This window comes from Chelonia mydas, chromosome 5 (assembly GCF_015237465.2).
Source record: "Chelonia mydas isolate rCheMyd1 chromosome 5, rCheMyd1.pri.v2, whole genome shotgun sequence".
NCBI lineage: Eukaryota > Metazoa > Chordata > Testudines > Cheloniidae > Chelonia > Chelonia mydas.
Genome location: NC_051245.2, coordinates 60410000 through 60428456, shown reverse-complemented (window position 1 = coordinate 60428456; position 18457 = coordinate 60410000). Strand labels below are relative to the sequence as shown.

Here is an 18457-nt window from a genome sequence, read left to right as displayed (position 1 = left end):
TGTGGTGATTGCATTACTGTTCTAAAAACTATCTTCATAAGATAACCCATTCACGTTCCTCTGTATCTGTACAGATCTAACAGATTTGTATTGGACCTGGTGGAAATGCCCTTTTTCACAACTGAAAACTTTTGCAAAAAAATGAAAATTTTCATTTTTCATTGATACTTTTATTTATTTAAATTGAAGACATCTTTGAAATGGTTAATAACATTTTTGTTTACTTAAAGCTGGGGTTTTTGGGTAACTTTTGTTTCATTTCCTTTCACTTTTCTCTCAAAGTGTAGTTGTTTTCCATTTGTTTCTTCTCCCTGCCTCTTCCTCTTCCATTACATATTGCTTATCCTTTATGTGGGGGTTAAGAAGATCTTACTACTAAATATATGAGTGGAAAGCAATATATAAGAAGTATTATTTATTTATTTGGCTTCTCAAAATATTTTGTGCAAAAATTGCCTTTTTTTAAAAATGAAACTTTTCATTAAAAATGGCAGGGAACATCATTTTGAATCCGACATGAAGTTTTCTGCTAGATTTTTAATCAGTATTTAATCAGTTATTTACCAAAATATTTTTTAAAACCATAATTGAATGTACTGAATTTTTAAAACGTTCAAAAATGATGTTGTTACATACAATATGACATTTCAATTAAAATATTAATAGCAATTTAAAAATATTTAAATAAAAAAATGGGTTCATTTCAAATCCTGTGAAATGGAAAGAACTTCAAAATTACAATATTTTTCACATTTCCCCATTTTTTTAACCAGCTCTTTTATCAATCACGAGAAGAGCAAGTGAACCTTCTGCATGGCCTAGAGTCTAGAAATCAAACTGTACCTTCTTTTGGCTTTGTTTCTTCCTCACGATAAAGTCACTGCTGTTTGTCAGTTCTCTTTGTGTTTTACACAGTCCTGCCTGTGCATTTTCCATGCCTTTTGGTTGAATTAACTTGAGACTTTAAATAAACAAAAGTCTACAGGTTGCTAAGAATGAAAAGATTAAGGTTGTTTCCCAACTGCTTCCTGCTTGTATACACTGTATGCAGTGGGTAATGCGTGGTGTCATTAGGCCCATATTCAATTGCATGTGTGGCTGGGAGGGCATGTTTGTGTTTCATTTATTCAGATACTGTTAGACATCCTCAGTGTTCATCTGCAGGAGAACTGAAAATGTGTCATGCGCTATTACACAAGCAAATTTAATGCCCCAAAATAAACATGCACTATTAGTTTGCAGGCAGTAATTGAAGTAAAAACAGGTGTTTCCTATATTCTGTGTGATTGCCTACACATATGGCTTCTTTTATATTAGCCTTCAATTACTTTGTAGTGTTAACTCCAGCACAAAAAGAAATAGTACTGATTATAAAGAGTGGGATTTAAGAGTGTGCTTTGGTATAGAGCCAAATTAAATCTAAGCAGGATGGCCCTTCTAATATTTAACTAATTAAACTAAATGAGCACACAACTTTTGAGCCACCACATTATGGTTTTTGCCACTGTAGTAATTTAATTTCTTGATCTGACTTAGCAAATTAAGACTAAATGTAATATCTGGTACAAAAAAATCCTGCTTATCTGTTAATTGGTATTAACATTCTATATTCGCACTCTAGAATCAATAAAAATACTATGGACACCAAAGGCCATTTTAAAACTTTCCAGTAGAAAGTCTTGTTTTTCTTTTGAAACCATTTAGCTCTCCTATGATATCATACTTGCTTTGTAGAATCAGTGACAAGAACCACAGAGTTTATCGTGAGATGCCGGTGGTATTAGTAGCATTCACTTTTTATAACACTTTTTTACAATGAATCTGTCATCTGGTTTAAGATATTCAGACAGGACAACGTTGAAAAGACCAGAAAAGTTTCAGGATCTAACCTAGAGATCTAGCTCATTAGAGAACTACCTAAATGCTCAGGGTGAAAATCGAGGTATTGTACAACACTGGCATGAAGCTCCAACTTGCACTACCCTGGTAGTGTTCCGTGCATGCCACTAGGTGCTGAGTTATGAGCACTTGTAATGGTTACAACTGTCCAAGATTGGTGTAACATTTGTCATCTGACAAAAAAAATGTTTATTAACCACGGCCCCCTTCTCTACTGCAGTAAGAACAAGGAAGGCGTGTGGTGTCCAAGCCTCTATGTTGGCTGTATGTGTCTGCAGGAGCACCCTTGTACTGATCCGTGCACCCAACTTTTGCTGCCAAATTACATAGTGGTACAGTGCAAAGGATCAGTAAAGCCTCCCAAGGATGTGGTCCATTGTCTCTTTATGAATAAATCTTCCTGTGTTTACCACCAAGGTTGTTAACAGTTTATCCATGAGGAAAGAACAATATTTTAGTTTTGTGGATTCTAATTATTGAAATAAGGCCCCTGTGAGCAAATAAAAATGCAGAGTTCCATTCTATATAAGCAATTGACTCAAATGTATGAAGTTACACCAGAACTGAATTTGCCTTATGTGTTTCACTTTATGACTTTTTTACAAAGAAATATTGATATGTGCATGATTGTTCCTTACAAACAGTATTTCTCCCACCCCAAAACATAAAATGCAGGCGTTCACCCTGAAGATGTTTGATCCTTTCAACACATCTGGGTCAGATTTTAAGTTCTTATCAAAACCAGAAACAAGGTAAGTTTTACCTGGCTTTGGTTTTCATGATTAAACTTGCATAAGTATGATTAGTCCATATTGTGGTGGTATTCTCCAAATTATACAAAGACGAGGGAATTTCATTGATCTATTTGGACTTTCCTCCAAGGTGTTTTGATTATTGATGACTGGTTTCTCATTTTGACAAGTCTCACTGTTTTGCTGCTGTGTCTTAAGTGTCTTTATTTTCTGGTATCAGTATCTTTGGTAGATGATATGCTGCCATTGACAGGTGTTTGCAGGCTTCTGGATCCGCCAGACCTATCATTTGTGGCAGATTTTGACTGGTGTTTTTGAGTGATATCTTGAATGGGAAAGCTTATGCGTCAAATTTGCTGCTAGTGTAAACAGGTACAACTTCATTGATGTCAATGGAGATGAACCCCATGACACTAGCAATGAATATGACCCGCTGTCTATAGTGTGCGTCACCAGTTGTAGTGAGCACATTAAGGAGAAGAGCATAAAGTGCATCCATATGTAGAATACATTACCATTCTCAGATTAAATTTGTTCCAGTGTTGAGATCCCACAGAAGGCCCTATAGCGTATATAAGCCATATATTAAGGTGATTGAAATGGTTCACAGGGGTCTTGTTCAGGCTTCACCTGCAAAGGGCTGAATTTCAGCCGTAATATACAGAGATGCACATACTTTTTTGAGATTTTGTACTTGGAGTTAAACTCAAGCCAATAGTGTCTATTAATGAGTTTATTTTATTTTCCATACTTTTACGGATCATCTGGTTAAACGATGGCTTCTTGTAATTTGGCAACATCCATTTCTTCTTTTCAATTAGCGATCTACAACCAATGACATTATTTCTCATTCACTGATTATTTATTTTCTGCCTCTTCAGAAAATAAAAACAGGAATATGTATATGTGACGTCAAGCCACAGATGTATGCACCAGTTCTGTGGGCACAATTTGAAAATCTGGCCATTTGAATCACTGGAAATCTAGTTTGCTGGGGCGGGGAATGTAGCTCTTTCAGAGTTAGGAAGGGAGTACTATTATCATCTGTAAGATATATGGAAGATGTATTTTCTGATTGTAACTATTAAGATTTTGTAAGAAAAATTCAATATAGAAAAAAGATAGTTGGCTGCTCTGTGTTCATATGATCTGGAATTAGTATTTCACCTTGGCAGCTTCAAATATTTCTGTTTTCTCAAGTAGTCATGGTGATGACATGCTCTCCATTATAACATTCTTCAAGTGCAAAACATAAGTCGCTTCTTCTACGTGAGACCATTCAGAATTAACAAATAAACAGGGCCTGATTCTGAGTGGTGCTAAGCACCTATATATCCCAGTGAAGTCAATGGAGGCTGTAGGTGTTTAGCGCCTGTCATAATCATACCTACTGTATAGTTATTGACACTAGCCAGTTCAGTATATTCAGTCCTTGGTGTTATCAGCACTCACTGCTTCTGTTAGAATATAATGTCTTCATTTTCCTGGACTGCTACCTTAAGGGGCTTTTTGTTGCTCTGTTAGCTTTGCACTGTGCAGACCTTTCTTAATTGTAGTAATCACCCAAAGCAGTTCCTCGGACTACTTGGATATATATTTGTTCTTACCTTTGTATCAATACTACAACCTCTCACACAAATTTGCTTTTTGGCTCCTACTCCCCCTCCTCCTTGAATGCAATTTAGGATGTGTTTGTCACTGAACATTTAAACAGTTCAACAGAGGCAGTTTCTGTGTGTGAGTGGTTAAGTTAAAGCTGCATAAGGGTGCTTCTGATTCACATTACAGCATCTCTGTTGCAGGCTGGTTTCAAAACATAGAAGCATGAGTGGAGATTGGAAGATAAGTCTGCATTGTTTACTTAATTCTGTTCTATCTTTAGCATGTACAGTGCATGCGGAAGTTTTGTTGCCCTTTTTGACCAGAGCAGCTAGTCAAATGTTCTAGGCAGCAGTAGAAACTGAGCGAGTCTGGTATTCTCTTTGATGAAATCTTGTTCGTTTATCAGGAATGAACAATGTCCTGCTTCTCCAAACGCAGGAGGAACCAAGAACAAAAGGAGCAGTTTCTTAGCTTAAAGCCCCAAGCCTCTTAACCAACAGACCCAAAGCTCTCTCTAGCTTTTTGCAGGATCACACTGTGCTCACAGACTACAGCTTGGCTTTCTTGCTTTTTGCCTTTGTCCTTCTCTCTGTTCTTGTCTGTTCTCAGTTTTTGTGTGTTCTCTTACACACCCACTCACATGCACCTGGTCACAATACCCAGTGGAAACCCCTGCCCACATGGTGCTAGTTTCTGGACAACTCTTTAGGCCTTGTTTTAGGGGTAGTCTCTTCACTGTCTTCTATAACTATTTTAAATGAATGATGCATTCACACATCAGTTTGAACAAGGTTTTAACTCATCCCATAAAAGTATGATAGTATGTGCAGACACCTAGATTTTCCCAGGTGGTCTCTGTTCTTGTGTACATGTTTTCTGTAGATGCAGAAATGTACATTCAAATATGTAGTCAGTGCTGAAAATCTGGCCTAGAATCTTTAAAGGCTTATTTGCAGGGACATAGGGAAAAAAAGTACTGGGTGAATTTCTGGTCCCATTGAAGTCAGTGATAGTTTTGCCATTGAGTTGAATAGGGAAAGGATTTCACACATTGGATGAAATGACTATTTTAGTATAATATTTACCTGAGAGTCTTGGAGCAATTTACCAAACGTTAATGAAATATTCCTCAAAACATCCCTGCGAGATAGGCGTTTACATGAAAACTAAAGCACAAAGAAATGAAATTATTTACTTTGGCAGTTAGAATCAGAAATGAGACAAGAGCCTATGGTCTCCTGCCCAGGAGCCTGATTTTGTCTGTTTACACTGATGTTACACTGCTATACTTCTTTTGACTTCAGTAGCATTATTCCTGATTTATGCCAACTTGAAGATAAAATCAGGGCCAGAGGGTTGAAATCCTGGCCGCACTGAAGGCAACAGAAAAATTCTCATGGACTTCAGTGGGGTCAGGGTTTTGCCCAAAATATTTAGATACTACAGTGATGATGAACATACTAAAAATGTACAGATAAACAAATTCCTAATTTTGCACTTTAACCCTAAGACCATCCTTTGCCTCAAGAATTTTAATGATTCTTCTTAATTTATGGACTGAAAAATGAGCCTTTTCATTAATCTTTCTCTGTCCAAAGGTCAATTTTATCTTTGCCCACCTCCTATGCCATTCAAGAAACAAGTCTGCTGAAAAATGAAAAGTAATATGGGTTTAGAAAATCACTTTGTCTTTATGTTAAATTGAAGTTGTGCATTTAGAAATTTCTTTTTTTTTTAAATTGGTCTGATTGTATATTAGCATATATTTAGCCACAGTACCCCTGGGTGCATCATGGAATAAACACATCTGTCACTCATAAACAGTGCAAAGTCATGGAGCATGAAACAATTATTCTTGGCTTCACCTGATTCTGCTGTACAGGCTATTGCTTTTACATTGCATTATTATTAGACAGGAATATAATGAGCTAAAACCTTCATTTTTATGACATAAGTACATAAGAACGGCCATACTGGATCACACTAAAGGTCCATCTAGCCCAGTATCCTGTCTTCTGACAGTGGCCAATGCCAGGTGCTCCAGAGGGAGTGAACAGAACAAGTAATTGCCAAGTGATCCATCCCCTGTCGCCCATTCCCAGCTTCTGGCAAACAGGCTAGGGACACCATCACTGTTCATCCTGACTAATAGCCATTAATGGACCTATCCTCCATAAAAACCAGGGTCAAGATTTTCAAAACAATCTAAGAGATTTAGACATGCAATCCCATTCATTTTAACTGAGATTCTGAAATATGAATTAGAATCACCCTTTTACATCTTTGACATAATTTCTTACACATAGATACTGCTTTTATCGATTTGTTTAAATATTGAGTGAAAAATTTATCACACAAAGCAATATGAACTTGCAATGTTATAATATTAATAAAAAATGAAATAAATATCTAGGTAGCCCAAGAAACTGCATTGAGCGATTACCACAATTAAGAAGGCCTAGAAAATGCAAGGAAGAGACCTATAATGTAATTGTCCAGGAAACTGAAGAAATCATATTCGTGGCACTGAACACGGATAAAATCAAGGAATGATTAAAATGAATTAAAATTAATGGAAGATTTGTCCTAATCCCGTAATTGGCTTTGAAAATCTCAACCTAGGTTACCATACTTCAGTAAATATGAGTATTCAAAATTAGCAGCACTAAATTCCAATATGAGTACCATTATGTTAATTGCTGTTCTATTTTAGCCTGTCTAGTCCAGTGGCTCTCAACCTTTCCAGACTACTGTGCCCCTTTCAGGAGTCTGATTTGTCTTGTGTACCCCCAAATTACACTTCACTTAAAAACTACTTGTGTACAGAACCAGACATAAAAATACAAAAGTGTCACAGTACACTATTACTGGAAATTTGCTTACTTTCTCATATTTATTATATAATTATAAAATATATCAATTGGAATATAACTATTGTACTTGCATTTTAGTGTATAGAGCAGTACAAACATGTTGTTGTCTGTATGAAATTTTAGTTTGCACTGACTGCACTAGTGTTTTTTATGTAGCCTGTTATAAAACTAGGCAAATATCTAGATGAGTTGATGTACCCTCTGGAAGACCTCTGTGTACCTCCAGGAGTATACGTACCCCTGGTTGAGAACCACTGGTCTCGTCTATTACTTACATCATCCTTCTTCTTCCCTTGGCCTCTCTAAACCTCTTGCTTCTATAATCTTACTACTTCTGTCTCCTGTAAATGTGATTAGTCTTTCTTGCCAGAATCTTTTGTCCTCTCACCACCTCTACCATTTTCTGTGTCTTTTGACTTCCTGCCTCATTTGTTTGGCACTTCAGCTGAGGAGCCCAGCTCTGCCAAATGATCGACTACAGGTATCATAAGGCATTCAGACACCATAGTAATGGGCATTGTTTAAGAACCTGAATAAAGCAGAACACAAAACTACTCTCCCATGGCACTTCTCTGAAGTTTAAAAGCAGCTTGCTTTTTCTTTGTAAAGTGTTCTGGTGATTGCAGGTTTGTCCAGCATTACTTTCTCTTCTACCAGACCTCACCCCCACTGGTGCTTCAACTACCTTTGTCAGATTTATTTTGTATTAGGAAACTAAGAATACAATTCCACTCTTGGAGCTGCATGGCAGATCTCCACTTGATTCTAGAGTGTCTGTCTAATCAATTTTTATCTAGATATTTATTCTGAACTCATCACCATAGAATATGAGCACCTTGGTATCTAATTTCATTACATGTTGGAAGAACAGTATATCAGACTAGAGACTACCTTTGGATCTGAGAGGAGGATTTTGCCCAAAGGGAGAAAGCTATTTACTGCTCTTACATTTTAGGTGGCCCCTATGAAACAGAATAGACATGCTGGTCAGGCTGAGGAATAGTGCCAGGAAAACTGCATCTGTGCCATGATTTTGACATTTAAAAACAACTTTTTGATTTCCCTGTGCTGCATATCATTGACTGACTTGACATCAGTGGGAGCCATGCAATTGAATGAGGGCCAAATTTGATCTTTACACCATAATGTCTCTGAGAGGATTAAGTAGGCCACGTAAGCTATAGCATACAATGTTAACATTTCTTATAGCGTGATTGCACTTTTTCTTTTTTCTTTTCTCAGACCTTTTTCTTAACTTTATATTTGTATGCACTATATGTAATGACAGGCCAAATTTGGAACATCATGGGAATAGTGCGGTTGAGGTTGGGTGGTGGGCAACAGCACGGCAAATGTATGTACAAATGCCATGTTCAGCTACATCCCTGGAAGGAGTATTCAGGTGAATTGTCTATTCTTTGTAAAAATAAACTGGGAGCATTAAGCAACCCACATGTAGCTGTTCAACTACAAAACCAAACTGACCAACTGTTTAGGACAGATGGTTAATGTCAGGCAAAGCAAGCATAGTGACTAGTCTTCAGGAGGGTTTCTGAGCTGTGGGGAAAGGGAAGAGAATGAAATGGCAGCAGAATAGCTAAATAAAATATAAAGAGGGGGAAATTATGAACAGATAAAATGATATATATTTATATAATGTTCTGTTCTTAACAAATGTCAGCATTACTGGAGAACAGAGCCATGCCATGATATGGCAATGTAATATTTTAATTCTTTAAAAATTAACAATGATACTTTATTTTAAAGATCCCTAGCACATAGACTGGGCAGCGGTGCAAATTAATGCATACCTGTGGTGCAATGGAAGTATCAGGGGACATTGTGCATTAATCAAGCATTACTGCATAGTAGGTTTTGTCTTATTAGCTTAGTTGAAAAATGTTTTGTTCTCCCAGCTCTTCCCTTTTATTGCTTCTCTGTCTTGAGCACAGCTCTTCCCAAGGATGGCTAGCAGCTAAAAAAAAACAACCCCACACTGCAAAGGTTTTGTTTTTAATCAAATGATAAAATCTTTACTCATTTCCAGTTTTAGTACAGGATGAATCTTAGAATTTGTGGGGGAAAACAGCAACCGTATGTTCATCTTGAGGTACTGCCAGGAGTCTGCCAACGCACTTGCCTCACAGTTCAATTACTGCCTTATTAAAAAAGAAGTTGGATCTAAAGCCAGTGTCAAGCGGAGCGGAGATTCGCGGCCGAGAGGGCATGAGACTATCCAGACGCACAGCTCACTCAGATGCAGCTGCTAGTCGCTGTCCATCCCAGCCATGCTGAAATGTGCCATACTTTGGACTGCATTTGAGCAAACCTGCACTTAGACACAGAAGGAATCTATAGTACTCTGCGCCTTCCCTGTCTCAAGCTGTTTTAACTGCATGTTTACTTCTAAGCACTTAGGATAATCGTTCTTCATCCTGACGTACTGAAAAAGATTGTACTAATAGAGAGGGGAAATAAAAATAAACCCCTTACGATTCTGAACGCTTTGTACTGTGCTAAATATCAATATCGGGAAGACGTGTAATTAAGTAGGCACTACTTCCCATTTATTTTCGTGATTAAAATTTGACTTTGAAATACTTTTTCCGAGGGGTAACATCAGATATTTAGGATGTGCCTCTAACTCATTGTCCCGTCGACCCTTTCCCCAGAAAACAGCTCTTCCCGTTTAAACAGAGCAAGAAATCAAACCGGTTTGGGATGTATATCCTTTATCTCCATCTGCGAGCATGTGGTAGGCAATATTATTCTGCGCGCAGCACACACTGTAATTTCCACTGTCACGCCTGTTCCCACTGCCGTGATTTTTCAAACCTCTAGTTTTAAAATCCCCCAGGAGTAAGGAGGTAAACTAAAGTTGGCGCATTAGAAAACTGCACGTCCCTTTGCTGCAATGGGAGCTGGAGCTGCTTCAGACGAGGTTAGTGCTAGCTGATTATCTCTTGGACAGAACCCCTTTACAAGTCATCTGCTGGGGCAGTGCAAGCATTTTCCAGGGCGGTTAGAGCCAGTCTGTGAGCTGCGTCGGGCATTAACTCGTGCCTTCTGCAGGTTAGAGCAGCCACCTCCTGGAAGAGGAGCCTAAAGCCCCCTGATAAGAAAAGGCACAATACTGTTTGCTAGTGCCATGCACTTGACAGAGAGCTTATCTCTGGCAGCGCTTAGGGAAGCTATTAATGGTGGAGGATGTGTGTGGGCAGGGGGAGAGGGGTTCAGCTCCTAGCAGAGGGTTGGCTGGGTTTTATTTTTCCTCCTCTTATTTGAATGTGCGTCCGTCCCTCCGGCTTATTTTAGCAACCCCCCCTTCCCCCTCCCCGCTTGGGAATAACCCGCTCGCTCGGGGGCCAGCTACATTTGACGTCAGGCTGGCGTTCGTAGTTTTGACGTGTAAACACTCGGTTCCAGCCCGGCGCGGGAGAGGGTTTGGGCGCCGTTCAGCCCCGAGCCAGAGCCGTGGCGCGCTTGGCTGCGAGACGCTGCGCCTCCAGCCTGCCGGGTGTCCGCATAGCAACCGGGAGCGAAAGGGCTGCAGCCCGGGGCGATCGATCCGCCGCCTGGTCCCCCCTCCCCGCGTTCCTTTGATTTCCCGCGTCCCTCGCCGGGCCATGGACGGGAGGCGCCGGGTGGCTCTGGCTCTCCTCTGCGCCTGGTGCGCGGCTGCCAGCCTGGCCGGCGCGGAGAAGCAGTTCGTCAATGAATGGGCGGCGGAGATCCCGGGCGGTCCGGCGGCAGCCCAGGCCATAGCGGAGGAGCTGGAGTACGAGCTGCTGGGCCAGGTAAGGGGCAGCCGGCAGGTAACTTTCGGACGCCTCTCCCCGGGCACGGACCGGCCTCATGTAGCCTGGAGCGCCCCCCCCCCCCCCCCGGCCAGGTCCCAGCCCTGGGCTCGCTGGGGCGGGGAAGGCGATGGCGGGCGCCGGTCCAGTTAGCTGCGGCGGGCCCGGGTTCGCTCGGGGGCTGCGCGCAGACGCGCAAGGCGGCGGGGCCGGTGCCCGGGGGCGAGGAGTGCCGGGCTCGGGTCCCGCTCGGGGCTGCCTTGAAACTCGCGCCCCAAGGGGAGTGTTTGCAGCTCCGAGTCCTCTCGCGCCCGGCCCCGCCCGCGCCAGGGAGGTGGGTCCAATATGGCAGCATCGCGTTCCCCGAGTGTCTGGTGTGAGTGGCCAGCGGCTGCCAGCCCTCGGCGCGCGGCGCGGGACTTGCAATGGCAGCGGGCGAGCCGGCAGACAGGTGCCCGCGGCCCGCCAGCTCCCCCGGCAAGGAACGGAGCCTTGTTAACTTTGCTTTACCCGGGAGCTGGTTCTTCCCTCCCCCGCCTGGGCGCGTTACAGAGGAAGATGCCGTAGCCAGTACCTAGCCAGCGGACAGCGAGCCCTCCCCTGCCTCGTGCACAGCCAGGGGGTTCCGCCCCCGCCGCCCCGGGCTCTCTGATTAGGCAAACTTCTGGCCCTGCAGTCGGGGCGGGGGGTGTCTGGCGGCGCTGGCTCGCTCCTCGTGCGCTCGGGATGCCGTGATGTCAGCGTTGTCAGGGATGAGTAACTGCCTTGACGTAACAGCATCCTTGCTGCTCCGCTTCTTCTGGAGCTCCAGCCCCCTGGGTCCTGCTGCTCCAGCCAATGAGATGGGCGGCGTTAGGAACCAAACCACCGCGCAAGGGTAAAAAAAGCCTGTAGCTAAGGTTTCAGAGTAGCAGCCTTGTTAGTCTGTATTCGCAAAAAGAAAAGGAGGACTTGTGGCACCTTAGAGACTAACCAATTTATTTGAGCATAAGCTTTCCTGAGCTACAGCTCACTTCATCTAAGTAACCCAAGTAGGAGAGCGGATGCTGAAGATAGAGAGCCTGGGGACCCAAGTCTAAAATCCATCTCTCCTCTTCCAGTCCCCCATTGGCTAGCACCACACAGTTTTCCCAAACAGTGTCTTGCCCTGCTGATTGTCAGGGGGAAGACAGGCCCTCTCCATCAAAGAGGTTTATCCTTTCCTAAAACAAACTGCAGTATGTATAATAGTAGGTCCATGATTATGGCCTGGACCTGGTCCCCCTGAAGACAATGGCATAACTGCCACTGAGTTTAGTAGGATATGGATGGATATGTGTATTACTCCCAATATGTCATATGGAAATATAGATTTCATAGCTGTAAACAATAAACTGGGATAGAGAACCCCATCAGCCTAGTTTGCATGCACAAGGAGCTCATATTTGCATAGTCACTGGCTACACATTTGAATACTCCAAGAAAATATACATTCCCTTATTCAATCCCATCAGCATCCTAAAGAGATGCTGTGGGCAGTAGCATGTGCCATGGTCAGAAATAAAACCTTGTCCTTAAAATGTAATTTAATTAAGATATGTCAAAATAGGGACCAAGTTTTACTTTAATTTATACCAGTGTAAGTCAAAAGTAACTACTTTAGCTTCAGCTTTAGCTTGGAGTGTGCCTCTTGTTTTCCCAGCATTACGCCAAATAACACACAGCTTTTGTTAGTGATCAACACCTTAGCTTGGAGATCATTTTATTTTAGAATACAAATATTATAAACTGTACATTTCTTCTAGTTTTCACTCATCTGAAGATGGACTCTAATTCTGACAAGTTATGAACGTTGATATTTGTTTGCAATGGGAGAAGTATCTGGCAGTATGGAAAATATTCCTTTGTTTTATAGATTGGATCACTCGAAAATCACTATCTATTCAGACACAGAAGCCATCCAAGAAGATCTCGAAGAAGTGCCATTCATATCACTAAGAGACTCTCCGATGATCATCGTGTAAGTGTAGCATTTACCCTTTCTGATATCCAGCATCCATGTTGTCAGCTTATTGCTTGACTTGTAATGTGGTCACAGACACATTTTGCAAGTCAAATATATTCTTCCATCCATACTCGTGTGGAGTAGTACATTATTCCATGAACAGGCCCATTGACTTCAAGGAGTAAAGCACTAGTCAAGGTCTGTAAGACTGGCAAAATCTGGCCCTAAGCTGCCGTGTATTTTTCTGCAAATTGCTCTTTTATAATTCCAGACCTGCAGTAGTTCTGGATTGAAATGCTTATGTGTGGTTGGTGAAAATACATACAAAGAACTTCAGGGCTTGATCGAAAGTCTGTTGAAGTAAATGGTAGTCTTTCCATTGACTTCAGAGGGCCTGACTGAAAGCTCATTCTGTGCTATTTCTAGGAAATCTAGGTCTAGTTCATTGTGCTTATATATTAGAAAAAAATTAGAAAAAAGTGCTGAGATTTTGCTGCAATACTCTGTTTCAATAACTAGCTGTCCAATTAACATTTAAAAAGGGCCTGTTACGGGGCCCAGTCTTTCAGTATTTGAGCACTCAAAACTCTTATGGAAATCAGACAGTTGAAACCGTCAAGAGGAGTTTTGACTTTGTAGGGTCTTAGTTACACCGGTGAAACAGATCCTCCATTTATCTAATTTTGTGGTAAAGGTGGTGGCTGCTTTTTAAACACACCAGGTAACTGGTTAGTTTTTCAGTAACTAAAAGCCTAGCTTAAAAGTTAGGAAATTTAATAAATTTTAAAACTACTATCTAGTGGAACAGCAAAAATCTAAATCTAAACTTCTTATAATATTTAGAGATCCAGTTGTGAAAAAACATTTAATCATTTAAGAACAAAAATATTTAAGTGATCAGTTACTCAGAGAAAAAAATTAGACTGTGAGCTTTTGTTAGGAGGCAACATTCAATATGAGAAGCTAGTCAGAGATGAGAAAAAATGGGTTAGGATATACTTTGTTCCGCTTGCTCTGTTTCAAAGTCACACTTCCCCTTGTGTCTTACTGCTAGCATTTCCTTTAATAATGGAGATAGGTTCAAGCTGAAAAATGTGAACATTCTAAATTTGGAGATGTTTATATACAGGATTTGGGTTTGGCTGATTGTAAATAAGGGTTGCATTTCCAAATTCACATCCAGATCTGGCTTCACATTTTCAACACCCCGATAATACCAAGTTGATCTGATACAGAGTTTAGGTTCAGTTCTCTCCATTTGATCCAGTTACATTTAATTTATCCATTACTGGGGGAAATACCACCAATTTTGTTTATAGTATATTTCTCTGCTATAACACAGAGAGTGGGGGCAATTGCGTGACTGACTTTGATGACAATCATTATTGCATATTTATCTATTGAAGTAAAGAATAGAGGGCTTTGAAATGTTGCAGGTGACATTTGCAAAATCATCTCCAATTTGCTTTTTATTTACCATCTAGTATTCAGATAAGCTATTTGAAAGAGTGAGACGTAATTATGTAAGTATATACAGAAAACCAAAAGCAATGCTGTAATGCTATACAGTTATACATAGACATCTTCTCTAAAGAGCTATACCTGTTCAAGAGCAGCCCATCTTAAAGGAATTAAATACATCTTTAAAAGACAGTGGATAGAATCCTGCCTTTAGCTATGTTTGTGGCATTTCATTTACTTTAGTAGGGCTGTGTGGGTGTAAATTAAGGAAACTTTTGGCCTATAGTATTGAGAATATTAATTTGTTTTATCGAAATGCAGTAAGTAAGATCCTGGAGCTATGCCTCTTTGTAATCTGCCCAGTGTTTAAAGTAAAATATGTAATGCTTTTAACTGTTTTAAAAATGTGTAATTTTATGGTCCCTAACTTCTTCCAATATTCAGACTAGTTTAAGAAATCCATTTTCTATCAACAACATTACATCAAATTCAAGGGATAATTTTAACTATTCTGTATATCAATGGCTGCCTGGCTCCAAATGGGTTAGTACAGAGCCTTGTTTCTCTCTATTAGATTGACAGTTTGAATCAAGCCCAACTACATAGTGACAAAAATTTGGCTTGTTAGGCTATGTTTTTCACTGATATATGAGTTTGGTGATCTTGGCTCATGTCCCAGAGGGCAGTTGTCCTCATCACAAAAATGATGAGCACAGCTGACACTAATTGTTAACAAGCATTAACTGACAAAGAGGCCAAGCACTGAATGGACATGGAGGAGAGTGAAGGATTACTGTCCTTACTTATGTAGAAGTGGTCCTCCTGCACATTGATGGGGCAGTAGCAGAATATTTCTTGCACTAATACAATCCATGCTATTCCGGTCAAGTGGATAAGGAGAGGACTACAGTCTCCAGGGCTGTCACTCAGCACACATTTTTAGCACTAAATGTACACAAAGTAGGAAAATCTATATTATGCAGTGTACTCTCAAATTACATATGTGCAGCGGCCTCAGTTTTTTTTAGCTATATTCTCTTATTTGGAGCTTTTCATTAACTTTCCCTTATGTGAAATACATTTAAATCGTATCAATATAACAATTCATTAAATTAGGTTTTTCATACTCACAATTGTGACATATCCTGTGACAGATGTGTAAAGCAAAAAGGTATGAGAGCACAGCCTAGAGAGATGAGTCCTAATAAAAAAACCTAATCTAATGTTTAGAGCAAAGGGTTAGGGAGCCAGGAACATCTTGAGCTGAGGACTTGTTGTAGGATCTTGGCAAGTCACCTAGCTTGTTTTCACTTTACCAAGCTGGAAAATGGAGCAAAAAGCAAGTCTATATTAGACACCAGCTATGGGCCAGATTCTGATACCCTTACTCCTGTTGAGTAGCATCTTACTTCAATGAATAGTTCCCCAACTGAATAAATAGCACTATTTGCAGAATAAAGTTACACTCAGCATAAGTAAGGGTATCAGAATCTGTCTCTGTTAAAATTGAACTGAATTTTTCTGGATAAATAGACAAAGGAGTAATTCATTCCAAGAGACAAAATGAGAAACTTTTTGAAAATACCATCAAGTAAATTAGACATAGTCACGTATATCTATAACTGGCATGCAATTACATGCATAGAGACATTCACAAACACACTTGAACGTATTCATTTTGGTGTAACCTCACTGACTTTAATAGAGTCACACCAGTGTTGAATTTGGTGTACTATTCGCTGCTTTCTAATTGTTCACACTTTGAAGTGGAATGTGATCATAAGTGCCATTTGGAAAGAGGCTTTGAGGGACAGATGGACTATGAGTAGCAACATCGCTGTGACTATAGCAAGAATGGCTCTTTTTCCCTCTCTAAAAATTCACGGTTCCTGTTCTTTCTAGTTCACACAGAGAGATATTAAATTGTAGGCTGAAGAGTGAAACAAATGGTGTTTTTGCTTGTTTGAGTCACTACCACAGATTAGGCAATCTTCTAACAGCTATATACTTTCAACAAATAAAAGGTGCATTATAGGGCATTTGCAGAGAAAAGATTTTCACTCTAGCTGTACTTTAAATGATTTTATAGTACCATGGTTTCACTGAATCTTCCTTCTGCTTAAGATACACTTTAATGCAGAAATGCACTTTGCAGCAATGAAACCTCCACTTTCCCCCTTAGATTCCAAGGTTCTGTTTTACAATGAAACACTCTCAAAACCAGTTAATCTCTGTGAGTTTATACGTTGTTATTGTTGATAAAAATACTTGTAGGTGTCATGGGCAGAGCAACAATATGAAAAAAAGAGAACTAAGCGTTCAGCCTTGAGAGACTCAGCAGAAAACCTTTTCAACGATCCTATGTGGAATCAGCAGTGGTACCTGGTAAGAGTTTATTTTTATATGGTATTAGCAGGCAATGAACCTTATTTCTACTAATCACTTGTGCTATTTTATTGATGTCAAAGAGGGTGCACAGAAGGGAGCAGACTGTAGCCACTTTCCTTGGTGTAGCCCATGGAAATGATAGGTCTCAGCATTTGATATCACCAAGCAACATTCTTTTTCTTTAAGCCACACAAAGGCTATGTCATCCAGTTTCCAGTTCAAGTTTCTGATCACTGGAATTATGTGATACCTTAAAAAGCTGTTAAACAGTTAAGAGCCATGTTTACAATAACATGAATTTTAGCCTTACCAGATAATACCAGCATCTCTAGTTTTATCTCTTTAGTTGATAGCATATTTCTGTGTTGGAGCTAATAATGCACACTGCATATGTCAACAGAGAATAACGCTTCAAACCTGCCAGGTGCTGAGCACCCCAACTTCTGTTGACTTCGGCTGGAGCTGAAGGTGCTCCTCATAGGATCAATCATTATTGAAGAGGTGGCAGAGGATGAGGTTTCCTGCCCTAAACATGTTTTTTGACCTCCTGTGACAACCCAGCTAAATACAGCTGAACAGCTGAGTTTTACATTGCTTTTCTGAGAATCTGCTGGACATATCGTAACTAAACTTAAGCCTTTTCACCACATATGATCACACTGTGCATCTACTTATGCCTGTACCTTCAGACTTCATTGGCTTCAAAAGAGGGAATGAGGGTAAGGTACTGTCGGAGGCCCCAGGCAGTGCTGGTTCTAGGGACGGGCACTTGCCCTGGGCACCAGCTTCACTGCTGTGCCCCTGTGGATTTTTTATTTGCTCTGCTTTGATTGACCAGCTTTTCTCTTACCCCAATGCTGTTTGGTCAGATGTGGGTTTTTTGTTTTGTTTTTGTTTTTTTGCAATGGAGACTATTCAGAATCTTATATTTCCGGGAGGCCTTTCCCCTGTGTTCTCTTTCCAGCTCATTTTCAATGGAGAGAATGCAAATATAGAGAAAGGCAGTGTGGTCTTGTGGAAAAGGCAATGGACTGGAATCTAGGAGACCTGGTTTCTCTTCCTGGCACTGCCACTAACTCACTGTGTGGCTCTGGCCCAGTCATTTCTCCTCTTTGCATCTCAGTTTGCTCATATGGGGATCATGATACTTACCCTCCTTTACAAAGTGTTTTTGAAATCCTCCAATAAAAAGTGCTATTTAAGGGTTAAGTATTTTTTCCAAGGTGCTTCCCTGTTCATGTAATAAATACATTGCTCATTGGCTCCTCTGATGACAAAATAGAACGCCCTGCCCCAGGTTATCCTCACACATTCATCAGAAAAGCAATTATTTGATAGATCCTACAGAACAACCCTATGACCTAGAATATTTCCCTGAACTGCAGCTGCTAGAAAACAGGGCATTGTAATGCAAGAAATGTTGTTCCCGCAGTGCATTTCATTATCTGGATCTCACGCTTGGTTCAGCATTCTTCTGGAAACAAAGATGTACAAACATTTAAAAAATTCCTATTTAATAATGTATTTATGTGCTGAGAAACACAAAGAAAACATTAGTGATTGAATCTATGCCTGTGTTTTTATAGAGGTATTAAGTAAAGCTGTCATATCTTAAAATATATGTATGGTTATGGTTAACATTACAAAAAAAAATCCGTTAAAGAGTTAATCTTTAAAGACACTTCCTTAAAAGGAAAGCCG

At 40.3% G+C, this 18457-nt stretch overlaps 1 protein-coding gene across 1 annotated transcript in view; it reads left to right on the top strand.

The window, feature by feature from the left end:
- The first annotated feature begins 10136 nt into the window (after positions 1-10136).
- PCSK1 (proprotein convertase subtilisin/kexin type 1) overlaps positions 10137-18457 on the top strand; it is a 40544-nt gene continuing 32223 nt past the window's right edge. Inside the window, 3 exon segments of the mRNA XM_037903271.2 lie at positions 10137-10923; positions 12818-12922; positions 16643-16753. Of these exon segments, the coding sequence (XP_037759199.2) occupies positions 10324-10923; positions 12818-12922; positions 16643-16753 (816 nt within the window). The 5' untranslated portion in view covers positions 10137-10323.